The sequence below is a fragment of the Falco cherrug genome, chromosome 7, assembly GCF_023634085.1.
Source record: "Falco cherrug isolate bFalChe1 chromosome 7, bFalChe1.pri, whole genome shotgun sequence".
Classification (NCBI taxonomy): Eukaryota; Metazoa; Chordata; class Aves; order Falconiformes; family Falconidae; genus Falco; species Falco cherrug.
In genome coordinates, this window is record NC_073703.1 from 36,817,392 (window position 1) to 36,843,968 (window position 26,577).

Consider the following 26,577-nt stretch of genomic DNA (forward strand, 5'->3'; position numbering starts at 1 on the left):
CAATTAGGCCACATTCAGTTTACAGCAGCATACAACTTCAGCAGTGATTTTTATTAAAAGCCTGATAGAAGAACTGCAGGAAAATCTGCAAGGAAGTTTTAGTGATGACCTAGGTCAATGTACTTAAGAATTTAGGGAATCACTCCTTTAAATTTACACACTCAGTACAAGTTGGTACTCATAAAACGAACAAAGATTGATAATGAAAGATGAGAATCTTGAATGCAGAAAGCAAATGGAATAATGATATGCAAATCATCTGGGTACACAGAGACAGGCCTAATTATTGGGTCCATTAGATGCCGGATTTCAAAATTACCCAGCTCAAGCTAAAAGTCACTGTGACCCATTAAGGTCCTCAAAAAATTGTAGATGGTAGATACAACAAGTGCTGTGCCACTCAGTGCTAACTTTTAAAATTAAAAACTGCATGAAATTTGGTGAAATTGAAACATGAAGGAAGTTTCATTTGTAACAACTGATTGGGGATTTTTTTTATGTCTCTGTTGTGTTGACGCATTGCACCTTGGCTGACTTCAGGAACTGTACCAGGGAACACTAGACCTAAAGCAAGAATCATTAGAGGCAGGCCTAAGAAACCAGACATTTGCCAAGATCTGCAAAAGATTCCTATTATCCACCACGGAAGCTGGCAAAACTCACAAGGTAACGAATCATAAGTAGGCTATGAGCCTGTCCATACTGTCCAGAACAAATATGCTATGGAAGACACCAAGGGTTAGCTCTTAGCAGCACAGTTCTGCAGAGACAATTATTATTCCTTAGGTTTCTGAACCTGACAGCAAGATGCCAACCTACTCCTAAATCTGGCTTTGAGAAATCACTGGATGTATGATTGCAAAACTTTGGGATTAAATGAAGCATGGCCTTTTAAGTGAAAGCTGAGCTCACTTTGCTCAGTATGCTTTGGAAACTCATCTGGCAAGATACAGTATCTCTTGCCCATTAAAAACCCCACAAACGAACCACCAACCATCTGTCACCTTCCATCTTGAAATTCTTCTATTAAAATCAGGTTTTAAAAGTTTCTGTATTGCAAGACGCCAACAATGGCGAAAAACATGCTGCAAAGGACTATGAACAAGTCTAAAGGTTATGTGAAAACTTGCTGGCTTTAGCTTCGGTTTTAATAAAATAGCAAAGCTTAAGTAGAAGGAGCTGCTTCGCTACCTCCCTAGACCCCAACTCCTGTCCTACAGCAATTAGAAGTGGCAAGATGGGGAGGAAGGAAAGGTGACATACAAAACTCTGTTTTCCTCCCAAGAATGCTCTATATGGGTGCCGTGTAATCATGTAGTTGTGCATGGAAGGACGGGAGAAAGATCTCTCCACTAAGCAAAGAAAAGTCAGCAGGCCTGAAAAGCAACAGGATTCAGCTCTCCAATGCATCTGTTCTTAGTACAGACAAACACATCTTTCAGGTTTTTTTGTTGTTGTTTTAAACACAGACCCCATGCTGATAGTATTTTAAGTAACTACTAATTAGACCTGAAGCCCAATAGAGCTCCTACACAAGTACCTAGGGCATCAATGTTAATATTTAACAAAGTCAGCATCATTATTACAGTAATTACAAAGTGAATTAACAGTGCTAAACCTGTTACTTCAAAGTGTTGTGCTGATCATTTACCATGTTCTCCCTAACTTGAAAGGACTGACTTTCACTACAGCACCACGGAATGAACTGCAGATCCACCGCTTCACATGTTTGTTATTCCCAATTTCGAGTGCTGGGTGCGGCTCACGGAGGGAACAGACTATAGCCCATCTGTTGAGGCACAGAACGGATTTAGCAAGACAAGCGTGGGAGCTGAGCAAGTAAAATCTCAGCCACCCTAGCAATTACCCTACTTACTTTGCAGTTCCCCACGATCAGCTGACCGGTCTGTCCCCTATAACAGCCAGGGACTGTGGGGTTTCTTGCTGATGGTTGCATTTTTCCCCCTGCAGCTCAAGTAAATTCATTCTTTTTTGTACGTCCCCCTGCACACGTGCCAGGCAGCCGGCTGGGTGCTTCCCTGGACCTTTTCTCCCAGTCTTTGGTGGTTTGTTTGTTGGTTTTTTTTTCTGGGAGAGGTCTAATTCGCTTGATCTTTCACCTGACCCAGGAAAGCTTTGCCAAATTCCTCCCGCCATGGTCAGGCAAAACACAGCACTGTAACAACTTCAGCAAGGAGTCACCTACTCTGTATTCTCATTTTATGCTTTAATAGATATAACATCTACGCCACTTCTCCATTCTACCTACAAGATACCATCCCGACAACGGAGAGCTCCTGGCAAAGGCTCACTATACTGATTAGACTACAGGTGCACTTGAATAGAAATAAAGCATGCAGTCAACCTGTGCAAATTCAAGATGGACATTAGTACAATTCTGTACACATCTTTAAATGTCTTTTCTCTGGATATGAGATTCAAAACACGAGTGCTGTAAATTGACATCTCCTTCCTTTACCTGCTGTAAGTGAATCTCAGCAGAGGTTATGAGAAAGGTATACTAAAAAGGAAAAATAAGTCACTGGTTTCTTCTATATTGGACAGAAATAGTGAATAATGTTTAGAAGATTAATTCGTAACTACAGCTCCACTCGGTGCTATTCCGTTGTGCACTATTTAGTGACTCTATCCAGAGAATCACAGGCTATAAAAATCAGTGTATTTTAGTAATTTCTGAGGGCCAAGATAGAAAGGGCGTTTTTTCAGTTTGGAGGAATTAGTATTTTTTAGGTATTTTATCATCATTGTAATAGCTTTTAGAGAACAGAAATCAAAGCTTTTATATATATATATTTGTATATAAAAAGCCCACATTCCATAAGAACATAAAGTTTCTCAAACAGATCTTTACTTTTTCTTAGTGGGTTTTTTTTTTCCTCGCTAGCATCAAGCAAGATTTTAACTTTGTGGCTAATGTAACAACTCTGATAGGCCTATTCAAATAGATTTTGAATTAGATAAACTCAAAGACCAAAGGAATCATAATGGTAATTTCACCTAGCTTTCACTATAATACCAGCCACAGTATTATCTACAACATTTCCTGCACTGAACCCAAACCCTCACTTCCTATCTTGATTTCAAGTGATGAGAAATTCATAGCTATTTATGTGATAAACCATTCAGCAGACTAGGGAGATAAAGTATCTGGATAAATGAAGTTATCAGTGGAGCTCTGGCTGTAGTAATTCACAAAAGATAATGACTGCAACTCAACTTTCACTTTCCAGTAATTAAAATCCAGTCCTCTATACTACAAGTTCTCTTCTGTTCTGCTGATGTGAGAGTGGTTACTTTTAACTACAATAACTCATTATCAAACAATCAAGGTGATCTACTTTGTTTGCCAAGGGATACAACCACCTGCTGGCTACCTGCCACCATAATACTATTTCCAACATGCAACTTTCACTTTCAGGAAGGCTGCAAGAGGAATAAAGCTTGCATCTCACATTTTGCAGCTAGAAATCCTCAATGCAGATCTTATCTCTCTAGTCCTGATGGTAGGGATGGGATACAGACAGGGCTGGTTAATGTAAAAACCGAAGACCAGAAATTTTTCACCAAAGTAATGAGGAGATCTCCATATCTTCATTCAGAATTTATGCTTTTCTAATAGCTAAATAACAAGGCAAAGCCATAGGCATACAGGCACTTGAATTTCAAGCCTTTACACTCAGAACAGCATTCACTGAAAGTTGTGCCAAGGTTGTTCCTTGAAGTGTAGCAAGAACTGCAGCAGAAACAACTAGTAATAGCTCACTCATTAAAGGCAATGTTAAAGAGAGAAGCAAAAAGACAAGCCAGAATGCCATGCTAGTCTGAAATAACCCACAAGCGCCTTCGAGATACTTGACAAGACTCATCTATTGAGAAGTAACGTAGAGGAGTTAGGGGCTTCAGACCTGACATTCACCTGTGTGTGTAATGACGAAGGGGGGGTTCTTGCCCATTGCATCAAAGCAGCTCTTTGTACAGGTTCAAAGAGTTTGGAATAAATGTGACTCTTTCTACGTGTATAAATAAAGCTATGTTTAGACAATGACCCAAGTCCATAATTAAGTGTTTCTCTTTATCATTTTCTTAGTGGCAGCAGTGTTTCTTAACAGTAGTTCTACTATCTTACTTAAGCAATTCACTTACTTTGTTGACACTTGGTAGTGAAAGATTTTCTTTGCACCATTTAACATGATCCTATTCCTTTTTATTTCTGCAAGACAAAGAACAAGGGTTGCGTAGATATCCCAGATGGCTGTTTCACACCAACTCATTCAGTCACCTGAACTTCCTTAAGCTTCGACATAAAGATTACTCCGGCATAACAGCAAGAGGCTGGTGCTGTAAGGAGCCTACCATCTCCCTGCAGGAGCCAGCAGAAGCAGCTGAGCGGTTTGTCAAGATAAAAGCTATGATAATTAGCAAGGACATTGCCACCTGAATCCAAACAGGATTCCTGTGGCTGGAAGCGGGTTTAAGTGTCAGAAGCATCATTAACCATTGTTATGCTTTCTTGTGTGAAGTTACCGAGGTCCCAACTCCATCAGGAAACAGTTCTGCCCCCTGGGAAGTGAGTGAAGCCAAGGTACTCTCTGGTTCCAGTTAAAGGCCAGAAACTCAGGAAATCTTCAGATGAGCTGAGATATTTTAAAATGCAAGGAAGGGTGCAGTTACAGCGCATGGTACAACCACCTGTTTTCTGCCTGAACACTTTCTAGCTGCGACTGCACAGACGTACCCTTCACTGAAAGCTAAAATATTAAACATTCAAGTGCCATTTTTGTCTAGCATGCAAGGAAATAAATTTGTTTACTTTATTACAGCAAGGCCATCTTAATATGCAGGCAATATGCTTAATATTCAAATATGAGAAGTGTTCAATTGTCTTTGCTTGGAAGAAAACCATTTTTGTTGGTTTGACACATCAGTCACCACTTAAAAACCATATGAAGTAAACTTTACAATATCCGGGTGCTTACATTGTCATTACCATATTGTCTGGGATAACAGCAGGGGAGGGGCTTATTAAGCATGTCTGTCTGCTGCATCAGGACAATTTCCAGACACAGAAAACTCTCTTGTGAATCATACAACAGATGAGTCTTACCACAGTAATTTATTTCTTAAAAATCTAGTTTATTGCACTTGTCTCAAAGCACAAACAAAACCTAAATACAGAAATAAAAGTAAAAACCCCATCCTAATTTCATTAAAACTACCCTAAAAAGTAGTATGGTAAGAGCTCTTGACACCAATTTAATATTAATGACCATAGCAAGGTACAGTATTATACAGTAAATAAACAACTAGCAAGCTCAAGCCATTGCTAAGATAACTTTGAAAAATGTAATACAAAAGTGTCACTATTAAATAATGCCATTGTACTTGAGCATCTGGTGCTTGGCAGGGCACAGAGAAGTACTCATGTCCCTTCTCCAAAGTCATTGACTCAGAAGCTGCCACAAGATACTTTTTAGGCTGAATTTCAGCTTCTTTGGGGTCCTCAAGATACCAAGCTATGCTTGCATAAAACAGACTGGGTTACTTCACAAGCTGATTCCATTACATCTACTGCCAGACAGGCTAAAAAAACCCTGTGGGGTAATCTCCATATATGGATGAGATAGCAATGAAGCAAACATATCACCTGTAAAAGGGAAACAAATCTGTCCTCCCTGTAAGACTGAAAGATCAGACTGAGAACTGACAGCCAATATCACAAGTGCTACCAAAAAAATAAGCCACATAACTTGGCTCTCTCTCCACCGATTCACATTCTCACCTTGCACCATGTTTGTTCCAAGTTTAGTGCAGTAAACGCATGGATTATTCTGGAAGAGAACACAGGTTAAAAAGAAAACACATCCTTTTCTGTATATATTAAGTTCTCAAAACAGAAACATCCCCACTTTTCAACTTCTGGCCTTTTCTGAAGCTGGCTCTCTTACAGTATTGGTTAGCAGCTGCTTAAAACATCCTGATGATTTACAAGCTTAGAATGAACACAAAATAACTCCTCCACCTACATACTGAACTCAGGTTCTCTCATCTATAGTTCTATTGCTTAAAAAAGATGAGGTATCTTTCAAAGGAGATTTAGTTTAAAGAAAAATAAATGGCAATTATTAACTCCAGTTACTTCCCAGTTATCACACACCTCTGTTGCAACATCTGTTAAGCATAAGACACTTCAAAATTTAGCTAACATAGCTAAAAATCAGAATATTGTTAAGTATTTTCTCACAATATCACAATTTTTAACGGGATATATAGGTAATTCTATCAATTACCATTTTTTCTTTTACTACATCTAAGTTTGGTACTCAAAACAATTTGAGTCCAAATGTTAAAGCACTGGCTGGAGGCACAAATATAGCACAACCAGAATTACGAAAGCTGCCTTGTACATTCCTGCTTTGTACTACAAACCCAACATGCAACTTCTTCCTATTCCATAGTGGGACTTACCCCCCAAAATCTGTCAGCCTCCTGACGGCTGTGTGAAATGGGCAAAATTCCTTTTGATATTAGGTGTAATCCAAACTTCTCCCTTGTGAATGAAGCCAAATTATGAACCAAATTTCTAGAAATGGAAGGCTGGTATAGGCTTGCAGGCATTTATATGGAAATGGATCAAACTAAGTTCATTTCAACACCAATGCCGTGTAATCATTATGTTCTGAGATCTTACTAAGAAAATACTTTGCCATATTTTCCTCCATGCTGCAAGGGAAAATAATTCTAAATATATGTACGATAGTCGGAGAGCATTCCCAGCAGTTTGGGGTTCCAAGTACAAGAAGAAATTGAGAAATGCTTAATGTTTCTGCTGTAGAGAAATATTTAATGCAACAGAATTCCTTCTCAAAATTAAGTACACATGTATTAGTGTGCATGCTGTTGTGAAGTAGTCACTTTCATTGCTAGTAAGATTAACTTAAAAGTTGTATTTCCAAAGGAGCTTCTACAGTAGTACGGTATAACAATTGCAGTATGCCACACCTAAAGAGTCTCCCAAGAGATAATGGAACAAACATCAGAACTCACAGCTTGGGGGCTATTTAACAGGTCAGGTTTTCAATACAAAAGTGCTAATATCACAGGTCCAATATGAGTGGCTTTTAGATCCAATATTCTGTACATACATTACAGAAATTCTGTCCTCCTGTGTTTTTCACTGCTTCACAAGCTCAAGAAACTTCATATCACTTCCCATTCATCTTCAAAGTCGTCAGGGTGAAGCAGAACAGAAGCGTCGTTATTTTTCTGCAAACTATGGGAATGGCTAAAGGTCTTAGTGAGGCGCTGGAGAAGGGATCCTGAAGTACTGATCGCCCACAGTTCATCTAGAGGGGTCACTGCAAAGCACAAATTATCCATCTTTTAATTAAGGTAGCAGGTTCCAATTATAAACATGAAATAAATAACATTTGGATCTCTTTTCCTCATTATATCTAGAGAAGATTTTTACTAATGTGATAAAGGCACCCTTGATGAAACTCCCACATTCCACAAAGCACATAGAGAGCGCAGCGCTCCCTGCAGATGGTCAGCTGGAGCACCACCAGGCAGAAGTCAAAGCAGTCATCGCAGTATTTTGGACTGTCATGCAGAACCAACCTACCTGTTAAACGTGAGACATTCCCAGGAATCTTCTTCCAGTAGTCTCCTGCTGGATTCTTGTCAGTAATGCCATATCGACGAGCTACATCTCCATTAGGACAGCGTGCCCAAACAGTCCTTGTACTTATAGCCAGTTGACAAGCCTGCAAACCTAAAGATAATTGGATGTGAAGAGGGTATAAACACAGGCTTTCTTATATACTAAATACACCTGCAGAAAAGTTTACTAAGAGAAGACAGCAAGACTGTAATAGTTTTTATGTATTTTTATACTAATACTGGAGGAAAACTCTCCATTATAAAAGGCACAAAGAAATAGCTAGTTTTCCAAGAGGCTTTCTACGAAAGGATTAGCCAAAGGGCAATTTAGGACCTCCTAATTCCTTCCACTGACTTCAGGGGAGCTGAACAGAGTAGACGCTGTTCAAATCTGAGCTTCTAGCCCTGTGAACTGCAGAATATCAAAAAGTAGGCCACTTGCAGCACATGAAACACTGGTGAACAAAAAAAAAGATTTTTAATTGCAGATTTTGTACTCACTGCACCTACTGACCATAAGTGTATCAGACTGTGGATAATGTTTTGTTATGTGGGCACAGCCACAAGCAACAACCAATTAGAGGACTTTCATAACATACTTTTGGAGCCTCCGATTTATTTTACTACCACATGGGGAATAACCCAACAGTTATAACTTTAGTTTCTCTAAAAATGGTTAACATCATGGACATTGTCTTTTTTTTTTCTCCCCTTCTTCACAAGAAGGCAATTATTCCACAACTAAGTGCCATGCATTTATGCAGTGAAAAAATACTTTAAAAGCAGATAGTATTAATACACAAGTAATTTAGAAAAAAACAACTAAAATCAAGTTTCAAGTTTTATTTACAGGCAAGGCAAAAATGTAATTACCTAATCCAGAATGCATCCAGCACACAGGATTAATAGTGTGCAGAATGTGCAGAATAGCATTAAGTTTTTGTTAGCCACATCTAGATAGGAACCGTATGTCATATTTAAATACAAAACCACATAGCACAGTAGTTTCCTATTGCTTAGGAATACTGCTTTAGTTCTAACTGAAAGGGAACCGTACCACTTATTTCATGCTGCTGCCACTGAATTAATAACAAACAGAAATTCATCACAAAAATCAGATTTCTCTTCAGTTAACAACATAGTGTTTTCAAGTAAAACCAAGGTCCTCTTTATAAATAACCCCACTTAGTTGCTGAGAAAAATGTTTTATTTAAGCATTGCTATCCAAAAATCTCCCCAAAAAACAACACTGAGAAAATGGCAGAAAGAACAAGGAACTGATGCATTAAATTTTACCTGGTACATGCTCCCAGTCAGTGCCTACAGGCATTTCATCTGTAATTCCAACTCGTACATGGACATTCCATTTGTTATCAATTGCCCACAACATCTGATCATTTGGACTTGAATGAATGCTGACCAAGTTGATTCCTACTGGCTATAAAAATTAAACACAGTATTTAAACTTTGTACTATTGTATCATTTGTGCTTCATAGAAGTACCCAAGAGAAGTAAAATATTTACCGGATACTAAAGACAGGAAGAAATCATAACTGAACATTATTTGTCATTGTACAAAATTCTCAGTTTTCCAAAAAATCAATCCCTTCCTAAACAGAAAAGGGACATGAATGAATGTCACCCAAAGTTACTGATAAACATATTAATATTTAATGTTCAGCATCCAAGTCTAATAATATTAGTATTTGCTTAACCACTGTTATACCAATTAGGTACAATTTCAATTGCAAGTTGAAGAGGGAACTCTTCCACTGTAATGCATGAAGTGCAGTATTTTTCTCTTGCCTTCCTGAAAGTTTGTCTAACATAATTAACTCTGCACTTCATATCTAAACATATACAAGCAGTACATTTTTACAGTCTGGATGTCTCCTGTTTGCAATGAAATGATCATTCTTCCCTATAGTCCATTCTACAGGAATACAACCATGGAACTCATTGCAGACCACCGCAGTACTGGAGCAGTCACACCTGCAGGTCAATATCCACAGCACAATCTGCTGGCAAACCCAAGTGAAACACACTCTGCATTCTGCTCCCAGGCAAGTCCTTATTCTGTCCTGCTTCTATGGAGATTTGCCTTAACTACTGTTTAAAATCAGTGTTACTGACCAGAACAGCTACGGACATCATAAACAGTGATTCTGTAGCAAAATACATCAGTCAACAAACTTAGTGAAAATATCCTGCAAAACATGTATGTTAAATAAAACACAGATAATAATAATAACAATACTTTTTTTCTCTACATCAGCCTAAAAAAGGCACTGAAGAAAATAGTAAGATGCCCTGAAATACAACACCACCTCACAAAGCACTGTATTTCTTGTGTTAGCTGCATAGGCACAAGGTGCATTTCCAGTGTGATAAACAGAAGAGCAAGCAGCTCTTCGCATGTAAAAAACTAAGAATACAGAAGCATAATGCGCATGTATATATGAGCACACAACCCAGTCCCAAATGGGCCTTCTGTGTACATAAAAGTTACCTGCTTTAGTTTTGCTTTTACAGTTCTGGTGCTGACATGTCTGACGCAGCTATAACCAAGCTCAACTTGCATCACCAAATCAGTCCTGCCTAATCAGGCTGCAAGGCCTTTGACATACTGTATTCTCGTGTTTCTGCTCTCATTAGGTACTTGCCCTCCATTGGAAGCTTGAGACTGGTAGAGGCTTGGTGAAGTGTTTACCTCTGGTCTCGGTAAATTCACAATGGCTGCAGTTTGAACACTACAGTAAGAGTTAGTTACATAGAATATGCAACTGCCTAGCTACTTTCAAATCGGTATTGAACTACGGTACAGCACAAAAACCCACTATCAAAACCAACCAAAGAAAAAAACCAATGCAAAACCTGCAAACAAACCCAAAACCAACTAAACAAAAAAATCAACCCAAACCACAACAAAAAAAGCCACCCCAAAACCCCATACAACTCTCCCCTCTGATCTTGCTGCCTTGTCACTGGAAATGATCCTTATTCCTGGCCCTGTTCCTGTGTCTCCCCTCCATTTTTATTTGCTTCTTTCTTTGGCTACTTAAGCTCTTACTCCTTTCTACTTCACCCTGCTCACCTCCTCACACCATGGTCTTGGGGTGTGCCTCACTACTGTGCTGCTTCCAGCTTCATCACAACCCCTCTCCATATTTCTGCTCTTATAGTCCAATGTTTTCAAGGGAGCAGTGCAATGAATAGCTTGTGCAGACTGAATTACTGCACTAACAGGAGATCTTTGCCTTTTTTCTCTTTTAAATCCATTTATCTCCTTGTCAATTACCTCTACCCTATTCTGCAGCACCAATGTACCTAAGAAACAAATGGAAATTATCAAATTCAAAATAAAATCTCTACAAGCTTGGCCAAAAATTATTCTTATTATTTGTTTTCTAAGCAAGATCCTGTTTCCCTCTTAAGTTTCCCTGGCTCTCTGGGGTTTTCACTTTCAGTTTCTCTTCCTTTTTCAAGCTACTTAGCTCTTTCTGATAAACTTGCATCAACAAAACAATCCTCCTCCTCACCCTCATTATGAAGCATCAGGCAATACACTGTTGGCAGCTTTCAATGCTCTTAACAGGCATTGCCACACCCCCACTGCAGCTTTCTGCTGTGACATAGTAAAGGACACAACTGACAGGACAGCTAGTGATGCAATTACATACAGCAGCTTTGGCACAAAACAGTGACAAGACATTGGGAAACAAGTACAGGCAATTCTTAGAGCCTGTTGCACAAGTTTTACCTCTGGGTTTTTGTTTTTTTTTTTACCCAGAAAGCAGCCATCTACAACAAAAAGGTGTTCTTGTGGCTATCACAATAAGGTAGATAAAAGTAATTTAATTTTTTCTTGACATAATGGACCATTTTTTGGAACAATCATACTGACAACATCTCGGCTATCCCTCATTTTCAATAAGTTTTAATTACCATAAGCGTGCTTTTAAGTATTTTATAATCTATATAACAGGAAACAGATCTCTACAGCTGCAGTAATTAGAGTCCTCTCACAGCAGTGAAGAGAGATACCTGTGCAAATTTATAAATCTGCTGATAACAGAGACTGATAACCATGAAAATTAATAAATTATTTCAGCATAGCCTTTTCTCAGCTGGTTTAACTTCAAATAGCATTCATGAGGCTTACACACCTTGACTGCGAAGTATGTCATATTTATAATTTACTCAAGAGTTTGGAATTTTAAGGAGTCTCTCAGCCTTCTTTCTCAGACCCTGACACACCAAACTCTGTTTATAGGTTTATTGACAGTACTCATCTGTGAGAGACCTACTTGTTATGGAACATTAATGGGTTCAGTGTTATCTGACACAAAATGGTAAAACATTGTTTTCCTTTTTAAACTCAAAAGAAAAAAATAAATCTCAGGAGACCAACTGTTTTAGCCAAGAACAGAACAAAGATCCTTCTGCCCTCTGGTCTTGTACCTCAGCTACAAAAACCTGAGTCACTCCATCCCTTGATACTGAGGAGCTCCCATTACACTCATGGTCTGCAACACACATGGAGTATGTACTTTTCAACATTTAAAACTACATACTAAGACCTGTGAATATCTTTGTTGTCTGCTACAAATAAAAATAATGAAGTACCCACGTGTCTGATGAGAAAACAATGCTGATAAAACAAAGTAAAGTAGAAGGAAGCATTTAACCAACAATTATTAAATGAGACCAAGAAATAGTGTCTATGCTAAGCATATTTAAGTTATAAAGTTGTCCATTAGCTTTATAATTCTGTGCAAGTAATTTCCTTCCTTTCTGCAAACCACAGAGAAATAAGCTTCAGTGTAAGAACTTAATTTAAATAGTATCAAACAAAATCCCAAGTAAAAACTAATGCATTCCCCACCTCCCCCAACCTATTACTCAAAAGTTTTGTCTTACTGTAACTACTTCAGTCACAACTGAACCCAAAACACAATGGTTCAACTTCCTTGTTAAAGAGGGAAGGACAAACACACATGCACACATAAAAGGCATCAGGAACATTTTCCACGTCACTTTTCAGGAGCACAGAGTCCATGTACCAGCAAACTTCCATTATCTCTGTTCTACTGCAAATAACCAGAATGAGGAACACTAAGCGTAACATTCTCAGGCTGCCCAAGCCCAATCCTTTTTATAATAGGCTGGTGGCTACAAGCAGCACAAATGTTCTCCTCACCTCCAAAAGACAAATCAGAAACACCTGGTCCAGGCCAGGCTGTAAGGTCAGATCAGAGTCCTTCTCACACTGTTGAGCATCTGTGTATCAGACTAATCTGACTATTTTCATGGCTAACAGACATCCAGACCCTATTAACTAGAACAACAAAGAATGCGACTTAGAGACACTTCCTTAACACAGGCCTAATATTTGCATATTATTTTCTGAGCTCCATTTGAATGAAGGTTGTAAAGCAATTTCAGCATTAGAGACCTCAAGAAAGAATGAGCAACATTAGAGCAGTATTGACCAGAATATTTTGCATTCAGACTTTAAGGAGAACAGCTTTGCTAAATTAAGTGCCCCTTTTTTCTCTGCAGAGAAGTTCAAGGCAACATACAGAGGCCGGAAAGATTAATCTATCGTCCTGGAAGCCACGTGTTCTTCATTAATGATGCCATTGAATTGTCAGAAAAAGGTTATTATTTATTGACTGAAAAACTAGAACACTATTTTCCTTGGAAGCCTTGAACAAAACTATAACCCCTTCCCCCACTTCATGCCTTTAGTGAATAAAGAGACAAGGGCCTTAGTTGGATACCTCCAGTCTATGGCTAGCACAATCGGGGAAGAAAAGGCAAAGGCAAGGAGTCAATTCCTTGACATCTCCTCTGTCAACTATACATTTTTTTATTCCAAGGGTTTTTCTTGCAGAAACATGGGAAAGACTATGACAAAATATAGCATCAAAACCTAGATAAGGTCAGCCATGCGACTACTCACCGTGATAAAGCTCAATAGAACCATAAAATGCTTTCAAAATATGCAGTACAACTGTTCCTTATGAGCAACTAAAAAAATAATTAAGATGTAATGGAATCACTTTAAAGACCATACAAACTGCAGGCCTACTCAGGTTTGTCCCACTTAGGTATAAACCTAAGATTATGAACTGTAGTGTAGGAGATAAACTGTAATTACCATTACAAGTATTTCTAATAACATACTGAAAAATCGAACTACTACGTCAAGAACAACTAAGTTTTTACAAAGATGTTTGTGAAGTAAACACTATATGCAACAACTTCCCATTAAGCAGCACATAATTTAGCATGTGGTAATAAAAATCTTGTATAAGCAAAGCTCTGAGTTTGTTTTGTTTTTTTAAAATCACACCTTTAACGAGCATCATCAAAACAGCCTCTCATGCAGGCTACACCAGTAAAGTGCACCTCTCTAGCTTTTGAAAGTTAAATCTTACCGAGGAGAGTAAAGCATTTTTGCAAGGTAAAAACACCCATGTGTTTTTCATTTCAGCCTCAGTTCTGCTTCACTTTGACAATTTTAAACAGTTATTAAACTGTTGCTTTTTCTGCCATTTTGCTTTTTAATGTTTGTCTGTGTTAACATGTTAGTGATGAAAATGCCACACCTTTGATAGTAACAGAAATTCCCATTTCATTACTGCACTGATTAATGAACAAATGCATATATAACCCTTATGTGTTACAATGCATTGACACAATCAGATGGCGGGGGGGGGGGGGGGGGGGGAGCGCCAACACACCTGTAAAAGAAAATCCCACAAACCCAGGGAGGGGGTGAAAAACAATTTTAAACAAATCAACCTTGACCAATTCTGAAAAGTTATAATCTGTTAGCATGCAAAATATATCCTGTAAGCCACAGGAAATGCACTCAGGATGTAATAGGTACTACTCATTTAGTAGTACTCATCCAGTGCTAAAGCTCTGGACTAAGTACGGTCTCAGGTCAAGTGTGAACCCCAAATACAAGGCTATGCAATGTGTTAAACTGCTGGATAAAAACAACACTACTCCAGAAGTCAGGGATCAGAAATTAAGTCACTGCCTCCCAGACAGATGATTAATTTACTAGACTATATATAGTCCAACCTTCTCGGCCTTGCTTAGTTCTTAGCTTCATTAGATTTGGGTGCAGTACACAGGGTCTTCCTACAAAGCTTTGGCAGTTCTATAGTACAAATACCCTACAGATATCTGGCAGTTCTGTAGGCAGGGCCATCTGAGCAGGACTGAGACCACAACCCAGCCCTCTAGCTCCCTGGGAAGGCAGCTCATCACTAGGCTGGTCTGCAAAGAGAAGCTGTCAGCACCTTGTCCGCTTACAACATCATCATAAAATAGGGAGACAGTAATACGTTATGGGGAGGGGCCTCCGAGCTCCTAATTCAAGGTCAAAAGATCTGATGTGCACAGCAGTTATCCCAGGGTGTCTCCTTCTTCTGTGCAGACTTGCATTGGCTCACTGACCATATACCCAGCTTTGCTGCCCTGATTTACTTCACAAAAGCTAAGCCTCCAATTACAAACTTGTCAACTGGATCCAGCCCCCCCACAAACCCCCCAAAAACCTGCTCTAACCAGAATTCAGAAAATGCAGATGTAGCTTTAAGGAAAATCAAACAAAACAAACTCCCCCAAAATCTTAGTTTGTACTAGCACAAGTAATTTTTATGACTGTCTCTCCAAATCACTGTTCAAGAGCTCCTATTTGTTAACTACTTCGGGCTATCACTACCTGCAAGCCCAGGAACAGTTCCACTGAAATCAAGGCACATACTTGCTAAATCAAGATGCATATCCTTTAACCATGAATTTTTACACCATTACCTTTTTATTTTTAAACAGAATAATTCTGAAGAACTCTCAAAACTCAATGACAACTGTGACAACTTTATTTACCCAACTGAATGTTAAATGTATTTCATAATATCTCTGAAAATAATTAAATATATAATTCTGTGTTAGCTAAAAAATATGGGCACATTGGAAGAGTGCAGGTGTGAGGATGTTTCTAGTACTGAACAAATGGAAGCGTGAAAAGTGAAAGTTCTCCTTTCCACAATTTCTGTGTTCAGTGTAAGCTAGCCTTGTCAAAAGGCAAACACACCACCTTGAGATCATATGTCAAAGGGATACAGAAGGATCAACTTCTCAGTTTTGTGGGTGTATCTCACTTTGTGCACTTTTTGTGATCTGAAGGTTCTGGTGCTGATGATAATTGCTATCTAATATGACAGGCTACATGCACGCTTTTCTGAGCATGATGATAGCAACGCTTTAAAACAAATATCAGAAGGCTCCAAGTCCAAAGCAGAAAAATACAGTGAAATATAGCGACAGCAGTTTTCTTAACTAGGAACAAAAAAGAAGATAATAAGCACTGAACTGAGCAACAGAATCAGCACAAAGCAACTTTAATGAAAATGCTGGAATTGCAATTTTTCATTATCTAAAGCACCTTTTATGTAACTCAATTTCCTAAGAAAGGTACGCCTGTGAAAAACAGCACACATTTGAACTTAAACATTATGGCACTTAAATCAGCTAAACAAAATACACTGCTGCAGAAGCTTTGATCTCCTATACTTCTCTGCAGCCCACCTTGATACAGCTGCTCTTACTACTGCTGAAGTTTTCCCTCTACATCATCTTCAAAAGCGCAGTCCTCCAGGACAATCACCTCCCTAATCATGTCTTCAGGAGGCCTCACATGAGTAAAGACACATGGAACAACACACTAGCTAGTCTGGCCTATAGATAACCAGAAGGTTTAGTAAGTGTATTACCTCTCCAACCTAAGCAGATCTGGTCTAACAAAAGATGCTTCCTCTGCACCTTGTTCTCAGCACTCCAAAGTAGAACTCATAGCAACTCAGATGTCTCTACAGCAGCTAGGTAACGCAAGCTAGTCTGTGCTAGTGAAAACAGGCTTGAAAAGAATAGTCACGTGGATCATGCATTAGAGAGAACAATCTCTTCCATGGCAAGTACGTTCACAAGTAGAACAGATGATTCTGAAGTAAGAGTTATGATGCATTTTCAACAGCAAAATCCCCTCCCCCCCGGCCCCAAACATCCAATCCTTGAAGATTGTTTCTTCACAAACCCTTCCTACATTTCAGCTTTGATTTTGGCACCTACCAAAAAAGATATAATGGCAAAGTGTGATCTTGAGGAGCACTCACTGGTTCCTCCTGTAACTACCACTTAACACAAAACTGGCCTTAATAATAATAATAGAAATCTCACTGAAAAATGCAAAGGCAAGGCAGATAGCAGAGAAAGAAAGTCTCCAATTTGCATTAAGCATTCTGTAAGGTAAACAGAACTTTATTTAAAGAGAGGAAAGGAAACAAAGACCAAAGATCATGCTTCTCCCTGTACTTGGCACTGGTGTGGCTGCACCTCAAATACTCTGTTCAGTTTTGGGCCCCTCGCTACAGGAAAGACACTGAGGTGCTGGAGCGTGTCCAGGGAAGGGCAATGAAGCTGGTGAAAGACCCAGAGCACAAGTCTTACAGGGAGCGGCTGAGGAACTGGGGCTGTTTAGCCTGGAGAAAAGGAGGCTCAGGGGGGACCTTATTGCTCTCTACAACTACCCAAAAAGGAGGTTGTAGCAAGGAGGCTGTTGGTCTCTTCTCCCAAGTAACAAGCAACAGGACAAAAGAAAATGGCCCCAAGTTGCTCCCGGGGAGGTTTAGATTGGATAATGGGAAAAAATTCTTCACCGAAAGGGTTGTCAAGCACTAGAACAGGCTGCCCAGGGAAATGGTGGAGTCACCATCCCTGGAGGCATTTAGAAGATGTGTAAATGCAGTGCATAGGGACATGATTTTGTGCTGGACTTGGTAGTGCTAGGCTAACTGCTGGATTTTTCCAACCTAAATTATTCTATGATTCTGTGATCATGACAAACATTTCTAACCAGTCACCATTCATCTGTAAGGTATGGCCAACCTCCTTACAGTGAACATAAATTAAGAAAAAGGAAGGTATTGAAAAGAAATTAAATCTAGCATGTATTTATTTTGCAGAATTACAGCTACATTTCCCAAATTTCAAATCATATTTTGAACTACCATTTGCTTCGAAGTTTCAACAATTTTGAATGACAGTGAAAGCATGAACAGCCTTAATCTTTTTCGTGTGTGCGTATGCACACGAGAAAAAAAATAGCTCCTCCTAGATCACTAAGAATTTCTACTATCTTCTCTTATCTAGGATACCAAGCCTAAAGTATGAAATTGCTTAAAAGGCAATTACTACATTGTTTATGGAAGAGTAGTAAATCAAAAGTTTCTCTAACTTGAAATGCACATACTGCAAGAGACCACTTTATGACAAACTAAGTTAAACAGTACATATCTGCTGAGATTCTAGGAAATACAAAGGATCAATGAAAGCTTTATAAAGTAGCCAAACAGCAAACATTTCCTTAAGTAAAACCCTTTTACTCCACAGCTTGGACAAGCTATGTGGATATTTAAAAAGATTTCTCAATGTAACAAGATCGTTTTTTCAAACCTATTCTCGAAGAAATTTGGTTACAAAAGAACAAAGAGTAGCAATTAAGCAAATGACAGTTAATGAAATGTCTTAATCTATTTTTAGAGTAAAATTAATTGACAAGCAATAGATAACTGGTCACTCACTACAAATATTTGTCCTGATCCTTGTTTCCTTTATTCCTCTTAAATAAAGTTCTGCTTCTCTGATAGATCCCTTAATGTAAATCTGAGAAGGTGGTTCTTAAGGCCAGTTTTTATGTTAAGTAGTACTGTAGAAAGCGAGTGTCTCTCAAGATCAGATTTTGTCTCTGCAACTTTTTCAAAAGGTGCCAAAAGTCAAAGCTGAAATGTTGAAAGAATTCTTTTCAAGCAAACATTCAAGTTCTGGGGACCTTTGAAAGCAATTTGATACATTTTTAACTTTTGATCAACTTTTACTCCATAATCACCCACATTAGTCTTATTGACTATATTAAGTTTCTATTTCATTTTTTGTTACTATTCCTTTAGGCCAGAAATCTGAAAAGCATTAGATCTTCATAAATGCACAGGCACACACATATAGAAACATACATCCACATAAATCATATTTGTATTTCCTGCTCTTTTTTTAATAAAATTTAATGTATATTGAGACATGCTACAGCAGGTATTAGTTCTATCCTGTATATTAACAATAAAATGAAAAACAGTTACTATTTCCTGGACTAAAATAATTTCATCAAAGAATTTTTATCAGCTTTGTCAATGTCCTGAAAGCAGCTTCCAAAAAGCTGCTTAACTACATAATTCTTTTGACTTCTAAGTCTGCAGAACAGAATGGATTAAGCACAGAAAATATCTACATATAAACTACTGTTGCTCAAGATATTGTAATGATGGTTATCAACCACTTCTGAAGTGCTGGATAAAATAAAGAAGATGGAAGGCAGAAAACATAAAATGTTACTTTTCATCTCAAGAGATATTGCAGTAGGAAGTTACAAAGATAAGAATAACAAATCAGTATTATTCTTTCTTAATCTAGATTAAAACCAAACAGCATCACAGAACAAAGACTGAATTTAAACTAGAGTCACTGATTTTAGCATGAGTAAAATCTCATCTAAACTATTGTCTCTGAGTACATTTGTGAAGTTGTGCAAAGACGGATGCTGTGCAATTGCAGCACTCCTTTAACAAGAAGTGACACCATAAAAACAGAGTCTGTAGCTGCTCACAAGCTGCTCATGAGTCATGAGATCTGGAATATGGCAAGTCATATTGGCTCTGACATTTACTAGGGAATGAAATATCCATAGTTGGTTTTAAATTACGTTATTTGAGAATGCTCCTGTACTTAAAGCAAGTGAAAGGTAATTTTGATTTCCTTCTTCAAACAGAAAATGACTGAATTGTTCACAAATACTTTTTACAGTATTTCAGTTGTTCTGAAGATAAAAGTGGTGCAGCATGAACTGTGTTAAAGTCAATTACAGGACTTTGTAAACAAAACAAAACCAAACCAGTAAGGTGCTGCTAATAAGCAAATATTGTTCACAGAATAGTCCACTTTTCAGCCATCATATTTGTTATCCAAACACTAATCTAACATTTGGAAGTAATTTTAAAAGTCATGTATTTTTTTATTTTGCATTAAGCATGAATGTAAAAGCATGAATGGCTGCTCCTTCAGTACTTTAACAATTAGCTTTAATGTGCTGGAATTGTCTCAAAACGGGCATGTAATCCACAAATTTTCATCTTCTCTGCAAGCAATGTTTGCATTTTTGACCTTTCATATTGACTCATTAAATTTGCAATGCTAGGTGTTGGCAAGATAACAGGAAAGGGAACGACACTGCACTGGGTATCAGAAGGTTATCATTTTGGAAGGCAACATCACCCAGCTTCCTCGACAAGCTAATAGGAAATTGATTTGATTTTCAACCTTGTCCACATAGACCTTCTACATAAGGAATTCACTGCTAAGTAGTGAGCTACAGAAAATCCAAATTTCTTGTAAACACCTTTGTACGGTGCAGTTTAATCTATTTCAGTGGAGGAGTGGAGAATACACTTATTAAAGACAAAATAGTATCAGTGTAGAGAAGCAGCTTTTTGGGCTGTTTTCCTAGATAGATAAATATTTCATAAGATACTACACAAGTTTAATTCTCTATCTCCTGGTAAACTCAGTTGAAGTGTAACACAACCTGGCATGTGTTTTCCTCCCTTTTTAAGAATATTACCTTTAAGGAAGACATCATCACCGATACCCTCAAGTCTCCTCTTCCGGCTGCCCTAGCCCGTTAGCAGGGAAAGTATCTCTCTTACAACTTACATCAGAAAGATCCACTTGCAGCCCATGAAGAATGAGCAGTGTCATCTAGCACTTATTGCAAGTGATATTGGTACTTATTCATCATTCTGTTCCGTTATTTTGTAAAACAGGGTGCCATTTCTCCAGGTCTGACTGACCACATTCCCAGCACAGAAGAACAAGTCTAACCAGTGCTGTGCTAACTGATGGGATATAAATTCATTCCCCTGTTTCCCTGCCCTTTGCTCCTACATCCTGAAATTCACAGAAGGAGCTAATAATTGGCTGATGAGAGATAAGAAGAATTAAAAGCAAACGATGTAAAAAACAAACTATTACAACTCCACTGCCACAGATGCACTTTTATTTCTTAATATGTCCTTTCAAAAGGACACATTTCAAAATCTTCAAGAGTAATTCTGTAACATTATAAAACGTAAATCAGGTTTGCAAACACATCCAGTGCTACTATGCCAGATCAGCAAATAGTTCAAGTGATTTCAGACCAAGGAGCAAAGAAAAAAATCAGTAGTCAGAGGTCAGCTCCATTACAGCAGTCCCAATCCACGACACAGAAATTACTGCCATTTCATAGTTTAGTTTGCAAAGCATTAGACCAGCAACAAAAGCAAGCACTGAGGTTTAAAGAGAGAGAAAACCACCCAGAGACTGGAGGAACATATTTTGTCCATTCTCTATATACAGAAAAGATGCTCATGGGGTGTTTCAGGAGGCTTCTTTCCACTCCAATCCTCCCAGCTGGCAGGTAGAAAGAATACAATGTTTGTTCATTCTGGGAACAAGGGAGAAGAGCTGCAATTGTACTGCACGTGTACGAACAACTGCGTGGTAAGGAAAGTCTCTAAATCCAGGCACAGCACCCTAGCAAGCATCCAAGACTCACAAAGGCAAAGAAAGAAAGAGGCAGGCAGGTGCTTCAGCATCACGCCACTTGAGCAGAGCCTTCCCATACCCTCTGCTTTGTGCTGTTTGCCAGCCCAGCCTCTTCAACAGAGTTCATCAGGTATTCAGTATGTGGTTCAGGGCTGCATTCTACTATGTGCCTATAAAGCTATTTTGTTAGAAGAAGAGTATGCTTTCATTAAGGACAGAAAGGAAAACAAGAGCTTCCTCTTTTGAAAAAAAATGTATTTGTAACAATTAGATGAATTTGGGATGACCTGGTGATAAGGCAGCATATTCAAAGTACATTATACAGAGTCAGGAGAGTGTTGTGGGTTTTTTTGTGGGTTGAGTGAGAGAGAGAAATCCTGTAGAATTCAAACATGTTGGACAAAGTTTTAAGCTACACATTTAAAATGTGTCTCTATCATTTTCCATTAATGTTAAAACTATTCTTTTTTAAAGCATAGAGCTAACCACTAGGTTACAAGAATTGTAATCAACATTTTACCTGTATAGGTGGTTCAATCATTATCCACGCAGGAAGCATCAAACTTGGGTTAAAAGGCTGAGTTCCTACACGGAAATAAATGCCACCACCAGTGTCACAGGCCCAAACATGCTGATTTCCACAGGTCAAGCTGATCAGCTTTACAGCACCTAGTAACAAAAAGACTATTGGCATTCTGGCATTTTCCTTTCAAATTCAGCTAATAATGAGAACTTTAATTGATTAATTAATTAATACTTGATTGTATTAAACTAGCTTTAAACACAGTCACATAAATGACTAAATACAACTTGTGAGAGAAAAAAGAAGTGTCACTGGATACAGTGAATAAAACCTAATAGGTAGCATATGTAAGGTATTTATCTTTTAAATCTAAAAATTAAATGTTTTACTCACAGGATACTGCAATTTCTAAAGCACACTAAAGATATGCTATTAAAATAACTGAATCCAAGCAGGGAAATATTCTGTGTCAAATGTTATCAGTGCCTAGTCAAACTTTCATATGACCTAATGTGAACTCTTCTCTGTAGCTGGCCAAGCCTGTGGACTTTTCAAGGTGTTGATCTGCCAGTACACTCAGCAAAGAACATTCCTAATGCTACCAGCACTTTAAAAATGTGCTTAGAGGTTATGCATTTCAGTGTTGACACACCAGTGTCACATCTGTAAATAAAGGAGCTGATTTTCAAATGGATTTATATTCAACAGTATATATATTTATTACATCTATCTCAAATTAAACATATGTAAGTCAGCACAACGAAAACAAAGCTGCCAAGTATGTATGTTTTGGAATTTGAGGGATAGTGGTGGTGGCTGGGTTTGTTGGTTTGGGTTTTTTTGCATACCCAATCGCACCCATCAATCTTGCCATTAAAAGTTTGCAAAGATAGTAGAGAAGCATACCTGATATTTTAGACTAAAAAGAACTGCTAATTAACTGTCAACTGGAAGTCTTACTCTTTCACATTCATTTTAGAATAGCCACGTGATGTAATATACATAACACTTGATTATTTTTTTCTTCCAGTGTTGGGACAACACAATGCTAAGTAATGGAAAACATGTTTTACAGGAAGAGGGACCCAATCAGTACAGATACACTACAGAAGGAATGCTTTGGTCAGAATCCAAACTGAAGACTAAAAATAGGCCTTGCTGGTTGATTGAACATGCCAGTACTGCTTGGGATATCCCATTCTTGGTAACAGTTCTCTCTTCAGTGACGTGAAATCTGGCAACAAATCCTTGTAAAGTACATAAGCCACAGCATTCCTTGAAGAGGGAGGCGCAATTTTATCCCATAGAGTGCAAGTTTAGCGCATTTATTTCTGCGGAAGGCAATATTCCCTGTCATTAAGGCCTGCTGGGGTAAAGAACAGGGAACAACAGAACTAGACAGCTTTATCTTTTAGTTACCTGTAATATTAAACCTACCTTCTCATTAACCAAAATTGCTTAACTTTCTGAATCGTAAGAATTCAAATTAATTCATCTCACCCCAGAATTTCCTTTAATCATACAGTTTCACACTAAAAACAAATGACAAAACCATGCACAAAAAACTTCTACTGCTTGGGGTAAGAATATCTACAACAACTTTCTTTGGCAGACAGGGGCTTCACATTCAGCTACAAAGTCAAAATCTTACTAAAACCTCATTATTCCTTCTAACATGAAGTATGACTCAAAGTAATGGCTTTGCCACATGATGTCTCAGCTGTTGAAATGTTCTGATCCAAACAAGCATCAGAGCACTCAAACACGGAATCACATATCACCTACTCGGCATAGCTGATATTATTTACGTCTACAGTACAATTTGATATTCAAAAATGCAGCCCTTATGTAAATGTTTTGGGGTTTCTCCCTTCCCACTTACTGTTTTTATCTTCAGAGAAGGTCATGCTAACAGCATTCATCTACTGTTTAGAGAAAGTAGCATGATTCAGAAGCATTGTTTATTGTTGAAACATAAAGGTCATTCTACTGTGTTTAGAAACCCTCATAGCAATAGTGCAACTCTAATCAAATTTACGAGATACTACTCCCAGTGCATAGTGTAAACGCAAGACAAAGATACTACCAACAAAATATGAATATTTCAACATTAATGCTGGCAACCCTATCATTTCCATACAGAATTCCGATTTGCATTTTACAGCAACTTCACCCCCCACCCCCCCGGTTAAGCAGTGATTAAACTATGGTACAACTAGTTATTTGGAACCATTTCATCAGGTCTGGAAAATCTGGCGTATAACTGGCAAACAAATTCGTTTTAAAAGACATATTTTAAGAAGTCTTCCATGAAGTATTACAAATTGTATCCTAAAATTATATGTGAGGCTTAAAGTCTGCCAGCTGTGTGTGCCTTTCCTTAACCCTAAAGTTAACATTGTTTGCTTGTTCTCAGACTAGTCATGAATGTTGCCATTAAAAATGGAAAAATTGCAAAACTACTGAATTACTTTTAAAATGGTGCATAGCCTCAATGTCTTTTAACTTCACTTGAAACAGGAATGCAGGTTAGCATGAAGATAAGAATGTTCTGATAGTCAAAGAAACAAATCTAATTGGAATACTACTGATGAAACTGACAAATAGCCTGATTATCCCAAAGACAAACTGGGAGGATATTTTAATGATCAAAACACAGTCAACAACCTTGGCCTTATGCCTAACCAAATGAAAAGAGCAGTTAACCAGCAGCACATTCTTAACATTATGCTGAATCATTAGATCAGCATAAACTTGAACCTAAGAATGTTATCAGCTGCATCACTCCTGCAAAATACCACTCTTGGAGCACCATTTTTCCGTGACAGTATCCTAACAAAGCATTGATCACTCCGTTAAGAATGCATTTAACCACAAAATTCAGGGCCTTATGTATGGAACTGCCCAGGACCACATGATTTGGTTATCCTGTTGTACAAGAACTACACTAGTTAAAGCTACTGGTACACCTGCACAGCACTGTGTCAGGCCAAGTTATCTCAGACTGACAAACTGTAAGAATCACACGCACATATCTTGCAAACAGTAAACATGCTGTGTCCAGCAAAAGGCTAAGTGAAATACTGTCTGAAAGCCATAGCTGTTCCTGATGTTTTACATTCCTCTGCTGTGAGGGTCATTATTGTAAGGTACTATTTAATCCAGTACAAGCAATACTGTACATCAGTAAACCAAAGATGCCTCTGAAGGAAAATACCGACTGTCCGCTAAGAGAGTTTAGAGATAGTTTTCTCAATAAAAATAGCATACCTAGTTGAGAGAGATCCAGTTTTGTCCAGTGCATGCCTGTTGGACAGCTGGATGAAAGCGTTCTGATAAATATCTGCCCAAGACTATCCAAACCCCAAATGGCATCCTGGCAGGCCGAGTAGTGCACCATTTCAGCCTCTGGTGGCAGCTGCACCGTAGAAGGACGGAACTGAGGATTCTGATCACTGACACAAAACAGATCCTTGTTGCTTTGGCATAGCCACAGAAAGCTTCCTATGGAAAGGACATTTCTGTTACTGAAGTAATTCCTAATCCGCTCTGAGAAAGCTTACACATCTACTACTTCTGAAAAAATGATCAGTACATTTGAAGACAAAACTAAAGCTTCCTGGCTATGTTCATAGGGTAAGATTTTGAAGTACAAATACACATCCTAAGCCCTTTTTTAGGGACCTAAATACTCCCTTTCTCAAATCAAGTAAGTAGTAAGTGATCTCATTTGAAGAAACTAATAGAGAGGAGACATACATAACAGTACGCTACCACTTCCCTTTGCTCTTTTCCTCTTCTTTGATACTTGCTTATGAAAAACAGCATTCACTTTCAGCTCTAAATCACACATTTTCACCAATAACACCAGTGCATTTAGATAATGCAGTTGCTAACTATTGTAACTAGCTGTTGAATTCCCTAGCATAGTTGCACTTTTACCAATAAACTGTGCCATTTGCTGCAGTAACTACGCTGACAGCAGTACCAGTAGTACTTGGTTAGCATAGGCATTCTAGCAAAGCGTGCTCTAGGATTTCATATTAGAAATTCTGGCAATTCGTGCTTCGGCCGTTTAGGAAGTTACTGCTCCTAAAGGACTACCCATTTCTCTGTTGGATGCCACTCCGCACCAAAGGTGGCAGAGTGAACGTTACACTTTTTTTTTAATCTCCAGTATTTACAGATGTATTTACACCTCACTTCAAATACATTCCCTGCATACAGAAAAGGCACCAAAAATCTGAAGTAATTCAGTATATTTTATTACTTACACCATCAATTCTACTCTATTTAAAATTCAGACATCATATGCCTGCACTAACCTTCTTTAGATGAAGCTGTGGAAGCCAACACAAAAATCCATTTTGTGGCAGAAGCAGTACCACGAGGCACAATATTATTCCAGTAAGTGCCTTGAAAGAAAGAACAGAGTGGTATTGGAATGAAACTTAATTTTCTATTAAAATTTTTTATTATTTAAATTGTTAAAAACATAAAGAAATTCTATCGCAATCAATTATTAACAACCAACTAGACAAGATTTTCTATGTAAATCTTTGAAGAAAATGTTGGGGAGGGGGAACTACCTGCTGACACATGCGTATATATATGTATACACACACACAGAGAAAAGCGGGAGTGCAGAAAAGAAGGATAA

At 38.2% G+C, this 26,577-nt stretch overlaps 1 protein-coding gene across 5 annotated transcripts in view; it reads right to left on the reverse strand.

The window, feature by feature from the left end:
* Positions 1 to 26,577, reverse strand: part of TECPR2 (tectonin beta-propeller repeat containing 2) — a 58,952-nt gene that overhangs the window by 9,683 nt on the left and 22,692 nt on the right. Inside the window, exons 15-21 of one of the 5 annotated variants that reach the window (XR_008733079.1) lie at positions 26,243 to 26,332; positions 25,188 to 25,421; positions 21,915 to 22,063; positions 8,977 to 9,118; positions 7,643 to 7,792; positions 7,164 to 7,376; positions 5,134 to 5,849 (exon numbers count right to left, since the gene is read on the reverse strand). Coding sequence is in view for 3 of the 5 variants with exons in the window: in XM_055715472.1 (XP_055571447.1) it covers positions 7,219 to 7,376; positions 7,643 to 7,792; positions 8,977 to 9,118; positions 21,915 to 22,063; positions 25,188 to 25,421; positions 26,243 to 26,332 (923 nt within the window). In the remaining 2 variants the exon portion in view is untranslated. Of the gene's footprint in view, positions 1 to 5,133; positions 7,377 to 7,642; positions 7,793 to 8,976; positions 9,119 to 16,793; positions 21,573 to 21,914; positions 22,064 to 25,187; positions 25,422 to 26,242; positions 26,333 to 26,577 lie in introns of those variants that run through there. The other 4 variants (XR_008733080.1, XM_055715472.1, XM_055715470.1 and 1 more) reach the window with 4 other exon arrangements.